The sequence below is a fragment of the Mastomys coucha genome, unplaced genomic scaffold (genome assembly GCF_008632895.1).
Source record: "Mastomys coucha isolate ucsf_1 unplaced genomic scaffold, UCSF_Mcou_1 pScaffold23, whole genome shotgun sequence".
In the NCBI taxonomy this organism is placed as follows: Eukaryota; Metazoa; Chordata; class Mammalia; order Rodentia; family Muridae; genus Mastomys; species Mastomys coucha.
The window spans coordinates 115411595-115423933 of NW_022196906.1; the positions used below are offsets into that span (position 1 = coordinate 115411595).

General features: G+C 50.2%; 1 protein-coding gene across 4 annotated transcripts in view; it reads right to left on the reverse strand.

The window, feature by feature from the left end:
* The window catches only part of Ulk4 (unc-51 like kinase 4), a 308678-nt gene that overhangs the window by 293201 nt on the left and 3138 nt on the right, over positions 1-12339 (reverse strand). For all 4 annotated transcript variants that reach the window (XM_031345897.1, XM_031345899.1, XM_031345898.1 and 1 more), the window contains 5 exons: positions 8500-8681; positions 4778-4877; positions 4458-4597; positions 1712-1874; positions 679-780 (listed from right to left, as the gene is read on the reverse strand). In XM_031345897.1, coding sequence (XP_031201757.1) covers positions 679-780; positions 1712-1874; positions 4458-4597; positions 4778-4877; positions 8500-8637 — 643 coding nt within the window. In that variant the 5' untranslated portion in view covers positions 8638-8681. The remainder of the gene's footprint in view (positions 1-678; positions 781-1711; positions 1875-4457; positions 4598-4777; positions 4878-8499; positions 8682-12339) is intronic.

A 12339-nucleotide genomic window follows, 5' to 3' on the forward strand; every position in this document is an offset into this window, starting at 1 on the left:
CCTTCCCCTTACCCCAGTCTTCCCTTTTGCCCCAGCAACTGCACAGAAATAAAAAACTGCCTAAGACCTTGCTCGGTCGGGGCCAGACTTCTCTACCCCTGTGAGGGTTATGAGTCTCGCCCCAGCTAGCTGGAATAAAAAGCCTCTTGCAGATTGCATCAAGTCCATGTCTTGGTGGTGTGTGGGGTCATCGCTCCCGGGATTTGAGTGTGGGGGTCCCTCCGGGAATCTCACAATCCCAGGGGAATTACACTATCATAAATACAAGATTTACACAAGTCCTAGGGAAAGGGAAGCTACTAACTACTGCATATCTGCCAAGTGTCCAGGCTACACATTCCAGCCTTCTCAAATGCAAAATTAATTTTCCAAATCAAAATTCAAGTTCACACAGGGTCAGCCTCTGAGTCATTCACCCACAGCCGCAGGAGATCTTCTACGTATTCTTCAGTGGTCAAGTGCATTTCAACATTGCAGATAGTTATGAAAACTACTACATGTCAGAATGCACCAAGAGCACCCGGCAGCCTAAAAGCAGAGCTGAGTCTAGTGTACACAAAGATGCTTTAAAACCAATTTTGTGACACCTGCTAGATCAGGCACTTGCAAACACTAAATGCACAGTTTGCTTTTTGTTTTAGTATGGTTTGGTTTTATAATGAACCAAAAAACAATCACCTGAAAACATTTCATAAAGTAGACAGCCCAAAGACCAGAGGTCACTGGAAACGGAGAATTCAGCCCCCTTCACGATTTCCGGAGCGGCATAGATCAGAGATCCTGAAAACCAAAGCCAAGAGTGGCTGGGTTAGGCACCGGAACTATTCCCAGCACGAGAGCTACTGAGATGGAAAGACACGGGGAAACAGCATGCACTATAAGGATAGAGCCAGTGAGATGGCTCAGTAGAGCAGAGCTGCTTGCCACCAAGCCTAACGGCTTGCGTTCAATCCCCTAGACCCACACAATAAAAGAGAACAGACTCCCAAGTTACCCTCTAACCTCTACTCACTATGGCACAGACATGCTCACATACCCACATACTTGCATCCATTGCCTGTGTTTGGAGTGCGTGTGCATGTGTGGATGCATGTGCACCAAATGCAGGTGGAAGCTAGGGGTTGACTTGACATTGGATGACTTCCTCCATACAGCTCCACCTTATTTTTTGAGACCGGCTCCCTCACTGAACCTGGAACTCGCTAGTTAAGTAGACTGCACTGCGAGCCCCAGGGATCCTCCTATCTCTACTCCCCTGTACCCCAATACATATGAGTGTAGCCACACTTGCTCTTTTTACATGGGCTTTAGGGGATCAAAGTCAGGTCCCCCTGATCATTCAGCAAGCACTTACTCACTGAGCCACCCCAGCCCTAAGCACAGTAACCCTGATACTGAGCTGGCAGCACCTCACTGTCAAGCCCACCTGTTAAGAACACACTACGCCACAGGGCTGAGCATACTGGAGAACCACTGTACATGCCAGGCCCATTCTGAGAGCTGAGTGAGCCAGCCCTTCTCTGGTGGGTGATGAGAAGGTGCTCACATTGTCCGAGACCTCTTGTGCTGACACACCCTCAGAGCTGCAAGGACACTTCAAGCCAGGATGCAGCTATGCATGTACAGGACCCTCTGTCATGTTTCTCCACAATGTGTGAGTAGTGAAGCAGAAACCACACACACCATCTCCTCGGCACGGGCTCCCGCGTACCTCTGACTCGGGTCTTCATGCTTTTCTTCAGCACGTTCTCTCCACTGTCACCACTTCCTTCTTCTGCTGCCACCAAAGCAAAGAACTCCTCCAGACTCTCCCCCTCCACCTTTGCCAGGCAGAAATTGCTGAACTTCAGTGTTCCAGGCCCTTCCAAGAGTATCTGCAAAGGCCGAGACAGTGTCAGAGGCTTCAGAGCCCAGTTCGGGCCTCACAGGGACCCCGGAAACGTGCCCAGGGCTTTGCAGCTCCCTTGCCCTGTCATGGCTCAGAAAAAAGTGACATTGAACTTTCAAAAGGAAGCCAAGGGACTACAGAAGTGGTCTTGAAAGATGTGGTATAGATAAAATTGAGGGGCGGGGGCGGGGGACGCTTCACCTCCCTAACAGCCGACATGACATTCCAGTAACAGCAGAATCAAAGCTGGCTCAGACACCAGAGAGCCAGCAGGGGGCTTGGGCTGTAGGAAAGATAAAGAACATACAGGTTGCATTATGAAGATAAAGAATAAAGATTAAATGGCTCGTCCTCTGTACCCTCGAGCTCTAAACCCACAATCTGTGGATCAAAATTATTTGGGGGAAGATTTTCTGATTGCACAGGTTGTACAAGGAGGGTACAGAAGGCTACCACACCATTCGATATGTGGGCCTGAAGCATTGTGGGATGTGGGTATTTGACAGGGCAAAAGGCCAGTCCCCCAAGAACACACAGGTGACTGAGGGTTTAAACACCCACCTGCCTGTGTGTCGTTTACTCAAGAAAGGATGTGTGTGGGGTTCTGAACTGAGGGACCGTAACTAGTGCTGGACATAGAGGTGGGCCCAAGTCACCGCCTACCTGCTGCAGACCTTGGCAGCCCCTGGGGTCCTGCTTCCCCCATGTATGGCAGGAAGGGTGAGACCCCCTCTTTCTGCTCAGTGGGGATTCATGGAAGTCTCACAGACGAAGGGCTGAGACTGACTCAAGTTGGCCAACGGCCTGTGTGATCACAAGTTGGCTGGAGTTTGCTGAACCAGCCCAGGAAGCTGTGTCATTTCCAGCCACGACACTGAACATGTCTAGACAACAACAACAGGACTGGAGACCTTCTGTTAAGAGCGGTTTAAAGTCGGCCTAACTCACACACACTGACACTCAACCAAGGGTGTCAGCTAACCCACCTCAGTAGCCTGGGAGGCCACCATCAGCATCCCCTGGAGACCTGCTCAAACACAGACTACCATCCAGCATGTCCACATGCTGTCCACTCCACAGCTCCAAAGCTATTCAAAACAGCAGCCACTGGTAACACACAGGCCACAGGTGCAGCAGTATTTCAATAAAACTTTATTGGCAGAAACACGAACCCTGCCCAGCTCTTTCCAATCCTAGTTTTCTAAAGCAGTTTACATCACAGACCCTCATAGAAAACCTTGCGGTACACTTCATTAAATGTTCCACACAACGCTGAGCAAATGATGGCCTCAGACCCAGAGGCCACACCCCACCTCTTCTCAGCTGGGAACTAAAAGGTTTTACTTTTTTTTTTTTTAATTTTTTAAGATTTATTTATTTTATATATGAGTACACTGTAGCTGTCTTCAGACACTCCAGAAGAGGGCATCCAATTTCATTACAGATGGTTGTGAGCCACCATGTGGTTGCTGGGAATTGAACTCAGGACCTCTGGAAGAGCAGTCAGTGCTCTTAACCGCTGAGCTGTCTCTCCAGCCCAGGTTTTACATTTTTAAATTGTTTTCAAAAGTAAATAAAAACAGTATGTTTGCGGAGGACGTTATTTTAGGTTTTGGTTGTTAGACAGGGTCTCACTCTGTTATCCAGGCTGTTCTGGAACTCCCTCTGTATACTAGGCTAGCCTTGAACTTATGGTGATCCTCCTGCCTCAACCTCCAAGTGATAGGATCGTAGGCACATGCCATCATGCCCAGCTCTGAATGGTATTTCCTGACATGTAGAAAATCTATAAAGTTCACATTCGAAGTCTCTAGATGCCATCCATAATCTGCACATTGAACCTAGCTGCACACTGCACTAGCTGAGTGGCTTTGGCTCATGAGTGCTCCAAGCAGGAACTATTCTATCGTTTGGAAGGCCTCCACAGTTTTCCTTTCTGGCTTCCCTGTTTTGGTTCCCACCACTCCCTTCATAGTTTCGTCTTCACGTACAGATTGGCACAGCAAACCACAAACTAAATGCTCAGCCTTCACTTTGTGGCATAAAGGACACGAAAAGCTCAGACTAGTGCTGCTGCCATATCTAAGTGTGTGGCTTCTGCAGCAGTGCGGGGTTCTCTGAACACCCGAACACCGAACACCCAGAGAAGGAAGCTGCAAGGGAGGTGGTGACTCAAGCCAGGTCACACACAGCTTCCGAGTCGGCCTGGGGTGGCTGGAAAGCTGAGCAGTCCTGTGACTCTTGAATGCAAACACAGAGGCATTCACCTGTGGCCAGCAGTGCCGTCAGGAATAGGACTGAGTCAGGAATGCCACTGTCAGACCAAGGCATGGCCATGCTCCAGTGCTAAGAGTACCGCATGGGCTCATCACTCCCAGTATATGACCCAAGCACTGAAAACTCAGAGACCTCTGCAGTGGGGAAGGACTGTGTCCCAAAGCAACTTAAATAGACAGCTTGCATAGATGATATAGACTTTCTTTTATTAAAAAAAAAAAAAAAAAAAAACCCTGAGAAAGTCCTAAGGGCTGAGATGTGAGGTACCAAGAAGTCAGAGCTCACAATTTACCTTCCCAGGAGAAAGGTCACAAAAGAGGATGCCCAGCCTGTGGAGATGGTGCAGCCCTGTGACCAGGTCCACCCCAAACTCTCTCACGACATCTTCTGGGAGGTTCTTGTCCTGAGCAATCACGGTTTCTAGAGAACCACCTACAAGAATTGAGCTCAGATCAGCCACCGTCCACCCACCCACCACCCACCATCCATGGTCCACCACCCACCATCCATGGTCTACCACCCACACCCACCACCCACCATCCACGGTCCACCACCCACCATCACTGCCCTCCAGCCAGCCATGTGTCTGCGTGCACACGCTCACAGCCCTACCTGTGCAAAGCTCCACCACCAGCCAGAGATGATTGCTGGTCTCGTACCACTCGTGAAAAGTTACAATGTTCTTGTGTTTTATTTCGTGGGTGAGACGGACCTACAAAAACACACAGCATTTTCAACTCGGAAAATAGACAAACTATGTGGTTTATTTACCGCCGCCGTCAGAAGTGCTGGTTCTCAAGGACTGTCACAGGGAAAAGCTAATGATGTGCGACTTAAACATCATGAGTGTGTGAGTGTGCCAGTATGTGAGCGTGCAAGTGCACAAGTGTGTGGGTGTTAGTGTGAGCATACGAGTGTGTGAGTATGTGAGGGCGGTGAAAGTGAGTGTGCGATTGCTAACAGTGAAGAAAACTACTTGTGGGAAATGGCTGAAAGGAACATCAAAACGGGCACTGCTACTGAGGAACCATGGGTGCCCTGTGGTGCTGTCATGGCCTAAGTCCTGATATATCTGATGGAGGTTGAGAACGCTATAACCTGAAGATGCATTTGGTGTATGTACATCACCCACAAGCTTGGCTCAGCTTCACCAGCCCTGAGCACACTCGGGCACAAGGTCTACTTTGCAGTCAACTGTCTCATAGCTCACATGTACAAACTGGTGTTTTGTATACATGGTGGAATGAGAAAAGAAGCAAACACAAAGCCCAAAATGTACACTGGATATCCCTACCCTCCCACCTCTGTCCATGGCTGCACGGACACCTGAGAGCTGTGGTGAGCCTTGCCTCTGCCTGGCCACCCAGGCAGACCACCCCAGGCCCACTTGCCTCAGCTGTCAGCACTCCCCACCTATCTCTATCATCTATCCCTAAAGAGCTGCTCATGAGTCCCTGCCAAAAGGCTCCTGGTGCTGACTCAACACCCACTTCACATACGAGCTTAGTAAGAGAAGCCAGGATGACCTAAGGCAGCCTCGTGCCTAGCCAGAAAACATTTCCTCCACTTGAGTAGACACCAGCAATGTGACTGAATGTCACTGGCAGACATTTCCTAGGGAACTCTCAAAGGGGTTTCAGTCAAGATACCAGGTCACCCCAGCAGAGCTCTTCCTCCTCCGCTCCCAGTAAAATGCCAGGGCAGGTGAAGCTGAAGAGGCTCCAAAAGGGCCTGGGGCACAGAGCCAGGCAGTGAGGACAAGGGAGCTGGTGGTGACCAGCTTTCACAGGCTGGATCCTTCCACAGGCAAAAGCAAACACTCCGCCTTGAACCACGCTATTTCAAGTTCCCACACTAGCCTCAGATGCTCATGAAGCCACCACCTCCTCACACAGCAGAAAGCTGGAACAGTGTTTGCCTTCTCTTCCCATCTTGAACACCAGCTCCGGTTTTTGTCTCTGCTAAAACCTCACCTTGGAGGCCATTGGTTGGTCACCTCTCCATCCGTCCCTAGGTCCTCAGCCTTTACCTCCTCAGCTGCACAGCACAGCTGACCTCTCTCTCCTCAGCTGCACAGCACGGCTGACCTCTCTCTCCTCAGCTGCACAGCACAGCTGACTTCTCTCTCCTCAGCTGCACAGCACAGCTGACCTCTCTCCTCAGCTGCACAGCACAGCTGACCTCTCTCTCCTCAGCTGCACAGCACGGCTGACCTCTCTCTCCTCAGCTGCACAGCACAGCTGACCTCTCTCTCCTCAGCTGCACAGCACGGCTGACCTCTCTCCTCAGCTGCACAGCACAGCTGACCTCTCTCCTCACCTGCACAGCACGGCTGACCTCTCTCTTCCTCTGATAGCCTCCCTCTCCCCAGTCTGTCACAGCATCAGCTCTAGGTAGCTGCTCCTGCCTTCTCGTTCAGTGCGAGTACTTTGGGCCTGTCTCCCTCCTCAGCTGTAACAGTGTGCAGAGAGTCTCCTCCCGGCAAGTGTAGTTAACAGCAGCAAAATGGAACCTAGAACACCAGCTCAAAGAACTCAGCAGCTATAGTCAGTGGCCTGGTGCTGCCCACTGGTCTCAGAGGGGTGGAGAAGCCACTGTCAGTGTGGCTAGCCCACTCCCTCTCTCTAGTCTGCTGCTGGTGCCGTCCCCTGCTGCTCTCCCTCCATCCCTTTATACACTGCTCATGGCTGTAATGGAGGAAGCCAAGCCTCTTGCACCATCCCTCACTGCGACCTAACATTGATAAGTACAACGGTGCTCCCAATTTACATCTCTGTTCCAAATGTGCTTCTCAACCAGACTCAGACACCCAACGCCTTCCTCACAGTCCTCTGGATGGACAATGGACTCCCTGAAATCAAAATCAGGCCTGCCCATCTCTGGGCTGTCTTCCCTCTCAGTGACTTGCATTGCCATCCATCTGGCTGGACACCCAACAAAACCACTGCTCCTCCTCCAATCCGTGTGTCCTATTAGTATCCGAAACACCAGCGCTGCTTCACAGAGGGATCCAGGCTCTGTTTACACCACACTCAAAATCCACAAGACTAATCTGTGCGGTGAGGAGGGGGCGTCTGCGGGCTAGGAGGGAAAGGGTACGGAAGGCTGCAGGCAGGCGTCTAGAATACAGCCTGTTACCTGAGTGGACACCATCGCGCAAAAGTAACACATCAATGACAGCCAGAGTGCTGGGCCTGTGAGCAGCCCGACAGCCAGAGTGCTGGGCCTGTGAGCAGCCCACTGCCAGAGTGCTGGGCCTGTGAGCAGCCCACTGCCAGAGTGCTGGGCACAGACCCAGGAGCTGGGAGTGTAACCTGTGCTCTACTCAGAGAGCCAGCAATCTGGGAAGCCACAGCCAGCGTTTCCAAGCTCTCGCTTGTCCTGCTGGTTGGGTGGTATCTTCTGTCATCGTCCCCCCCCCACCCTGTGTCTGCAGAAGGCACACACCACAACTGGAAGCTCCTCCTCAGTCCCCAGGCTCACAGTTAAGTCTGAACAATCTTGGGCAGTGAGAGTAGACGCCTTCCTGCAGAATGAAGTGTAAACGTGGTCCTATAGCGTGAAGCACACTGGGCCAGCAAGTTAGCTCAGCGGGCAAACGTGCTCACTGCCAAGCCTGATGATGAGCTCAGTCCCCAGGAGCCACAACCCAGAAGTTGTTCTCTGGCCTCTGCGGGAACCGCTGCCTGTGCACGGGGGCTGTGTGCTGGAGCATGTATGCGGAGGTGAGTGCGGGAACCGCTGCTGTGCACGGGGGCTGTGTGCTGGAGCATGTATGCGGAGGTCAGTGCGGGAACCGCTGCCTATGCACAGGGGCTGTGTGCTGGAGCATGTATGCGGAGGTCAGGGGACAGCTTTTCCAAGCTGCTTGTTTCCTTCCCCAGTGTAGGTTCCAGGGATGGAACTCAGGTTCGTCAGCCTTGGTGACAGGTGCTTCCCCACCAAGCCATCCTGCCAGTCCCCATACACCAACTCTTGAAACAAATGTCTATTGTAGAACCCCTTGCACCAAAACCATAAGAGCTGACACCCCATTACTCAAGGCTGACAGCAACAGACAAGAGATGAGGCCCTTGTTCCAGGGTGAAAATACTCACTGTGGGCATGGCGTGCCTAATGGCTTCTGCTACCTCACTACCTATTTTATTTGAGTACTGGGGGCGGAATGCTGGGCCTTGCACACACTAGGCAAGCCTTCTACACCATCCTATGTAGCCTGGGCTGTCCTTGACCTCTCAATCCTCCCCTCCACACCCAGACTTTCGGGGTTATGCTCACGGGTCACCTGGTATCCACCCACAGCCTCCAAGAGGGGAGAAACCCCCAGGACGTACCCAGTTGGTTATTTCAGGCCGTTTGCACTTCTCAGTACAAAGGATGGCCACGAAGTTGATGGTCCCTTTCCGACGCCCTTTATATACAACAGTTCTGCTTCCTCTGCCAATCTCCTCATACAAGACAAAGTTTTCCATGTCGGGTCGACTGCTCACATGCGGTAAAGCAGCATGTCTAGCTCCTGGGAAGCAAACAGAAAAGAGGGTGGCAGATGCAAGGCAGCAGCTCCAGGAGTCAGCCTCGGACTCGTAAACAACGCCACAAACGCAGCTCCACCACAGCGGCAGAGGTTGCTGTGCTTTATGTGTAAGCAAGAGAACAAGATGAGTTGTTTTTAGTTGATGTGCATGGGTGTTTGCCTGCATTTATGTCTGTGCACCATACGTGTGCCTGGTGTCCAGTGAGGTCTGGTGAGGGCATTGGATCCCCTCTGACTGGAGTTACAGACCACCGGGAGACATTATGTGGGTGCTGGGGGACCAAACACAGGTCCTCTGGAAGAGCAGCCAGTGCTCTTAACCACTGAACCATGTCTCCAGTCTCTCTCCCACCTTTTATTAAAACAGGACATCTTGCTATGTAGCCCCATGTCTTAGTCAAGATCACTACTGCTGCGATGAAACTCCATGACCAAAAGCAAGTTGAGGAGGACAGGGTTGATTTGGTTGGCACTTCCACAGCACTGTTCATCATGGAAGGAAGTCAGGGAAGAACCTGGAGGCAGGAGCTGATGCAGAGGCCACGGAAGAGTGCTGCTTATGGTTTGTTCCCCATGGCTTGCTTGGCCTGCTATCTTATATCTTATAGAGGCCAGGACCACCAGCCCAGGGATGGCCCCACCCACAATGAGCTGGATCCTCCCCCATTAATCACTAATTAAGAAAATGCCCAGGAGCTGGAGAGATGGCTCAGTGGTTAAGAGCACTGACTGTTCTTCTGAAGGTCCAGAGTTCAAATCCCAACAACCACATGGTGGCTCACAACCACCTGTAATGAGATCTGAAGCCCTCTTCTGGTGACAGCTACAGTGTCTTTACATATAATAAATAAATAAATCTTTAAAAAGAAAGAAAGAAAAAGAGGAAGAAAGAAAGAAAGAAAGAAAGAAAGGAAGGAAGAAAGGAAGGAAGGAAGGAAGGAAAGAAGGAAAGAAGGAAGGAAGAAAAGAAAATGTCCTATAGGCTGGCCTGCAGCCAAATCTTATGGATGCATTTTCTCAGTTGAGGTTCCCTCTTCTCCGGTGACAACAGCTTGTATCAAATGGACATAAAGCTAGCCACCACAGTCACCTGCTGGCCTAGAACTCAGTGCCAGGATTTTGTTGTTCTTCCCCATCACAGTGGAAAGAGCCTGGCCTGAGAGAGTAACATGCGAGCCCTTGACTTAACAAGAAAGAGAAGCACAGAAGCAGCCTGTGCACGTGGCAACGACTGTGCAGGTCAGGTCAACTGCTCCACATTGTATAGAACAATGGTTCAGGCTACACCTTGGCAAAAGTGATTCCATTTGAGTAACGCTGCCACATCCGGATTACTCGACATCTGCCCAGTGTCAGTTATGGAGCTCAGACTTATGTGGCATATATTTCAGCAAATAAAATATTCTTACCTGTGAACTTGCTGAATTAAGTCAAGAAAGCATGGACACCTGACACCAAAGCTAAGTTACACACATACACACATGCACAAACACACACATGAACACACACAGACACACACACACATGCATACACACACACACACACACACACACACACACGTGCGCATGTGGGAGCACATACACACACAGACAGAGGGAGAGGGAGAGAGAGATGCAGACAGAGGACAGATGATAGAAAGAGAGAGACATGTCAGAGAGGAGGAGAGGAAAACAGAGACAGAGATTGAGACAGAGGTGGGGAGAAGGAGACAGACAGACAGAGAGGGAGGGAGGGAAAAAGAGGGAGAGGGAGGCTACATACAGACCATTTTTATTGATACAGACTCAAAAATTTTAAATAAAATACATTCAAACTGAATGCAGGAATACATTAAAATCATGACCAAGCTGACTGCAATCCAGAAGTGCAAGATGTGCAGTATGTTTACAAGTCAGGACTAAAGAGATGGCTCAAAGCTTAAAAGCACAAACAACTCTTCCAGAGGAGCTAAGTGCCGTTCCCAGCACCACATTGCGTAACTCCTGATCTTACAGAGGCATTTTCCTCTCTAATGACTCCAGCTTGTGTCAGGTTGACATAAAACTAGCCAGCACACACATGGATCCTTACTTTTCAGGGAGAGCATTCTAAGGTACAGGCTGAAGCAGTACTTTCCAGAAAGAACTCAACAGCTCAGGGTATAACCACGTGAACTAACAAACGACATTAGCTGAAACCCGTTCCACAGCAAAAGAGCCAGTCAGAGTAAAGACGATTCACAGAACAGGAGGACGGTCCAACACACATACACTCATACACTCAAAAGAACCAGTCGGAGTGAAGACGGCTCACAGAACAGGAAGACGGTCCAACACACACACACACACACACACACACACACACACACACACACACTCAAAAGGGCACCAAGAATATAAACTACCAGTAAACAAATGAGAAAATGAAAGGAACAGATAGTTCTCAAAAGCAGACGGGGGCTGGCGAGATGGCTCAGCGGGTAAGAGCACTGACTGCTCTTCCGAAGGTCCTGAGTTCGGATCCCAGCAACCACATGGTGGCTCACAACCACCCGTAATGAGATCTGACTCTCTCTTCTGGTGCATCTGATGACAACTACAGTGTGCTTACATATAATAAATAAATAAATCTTAAAAAAAAAATCTATTAAAAGCAGAAAGACAGATGGCTAATAAATGAGTGAGAATATGTTCCCACCATCAGCCATGAGGGAAATGCAAACTCAAAACACTGGGATTCATCCCAGTCTGACAACTGCCATGAAGGAAGCACTGGTGAGGGCGTGTGCAAAGAGGGAGACCTGTGCAGAGAAGAGGACGTGTGCAAAGAGGGAGACCTGTGCAGAGAAGGTAGGATACGAAACACATTCTAGCCCGACAGTGCTGGCACACACCTGTAATCCCAGCACTCAGGAGGCAGAGGCAGGCAGATCTCTGCATTCGAAGCCAGCCTGGTCTAACCTGGTCTACAGAGTGAGTTCCGGAACAGCCAGGGCTACAGTGAGAAATCTTGTCTCAACAAACAAACAAACAAACAAACAAACAGAAAACCAGGAGCAGGAGGAAAGGGAATAGGCGGTAGGAAGAGAGGGAGGGAGAAGGAAGGAAAAGAGGAAGGAAGGAGGGAGTAAGTTCTGGTTTATAAACTGCACCTAGAGGTGGGCAAAGAGTCACAGATAGGCAGGCAAAGGCCAGGCTCTTGTGTTTCACAGTAAACCTGTGCGGCCATAGGACAGCAACATTCTTAAAAATCAAACAGAACCACCTATATGTACAGTCATGCTACTCCTGTGTGAACATATACACATACACATGCACACACATGAACATGCACATCCAAGGTAGCCCAGGCAGCACACAAAGGGATACTTGGCATCTCCGTTCCCTGTAGCTCTGTTCCCAATAACCAAAGTGTGGAATCAGCCCAGACACCCATCCACAGTCGAATGGAGGAAGAAACTGTGTTCTACACGAACAACAGAGTGCCTCTCAGCTGTCAGGAAGAGTGGAATGACATCATGTTCAGGAAGATGAATAGATTCAAAGTCACTGCAGTGATGCTATGGGGCAAGTCAGAGCCAGGAAGGCAAACACTACGTCCTCTCTCTCCCTCTCTCTCTCTCTCCCTGTCTCTCTCTCTCCCTGTCTCTCTCTCTCTCTCT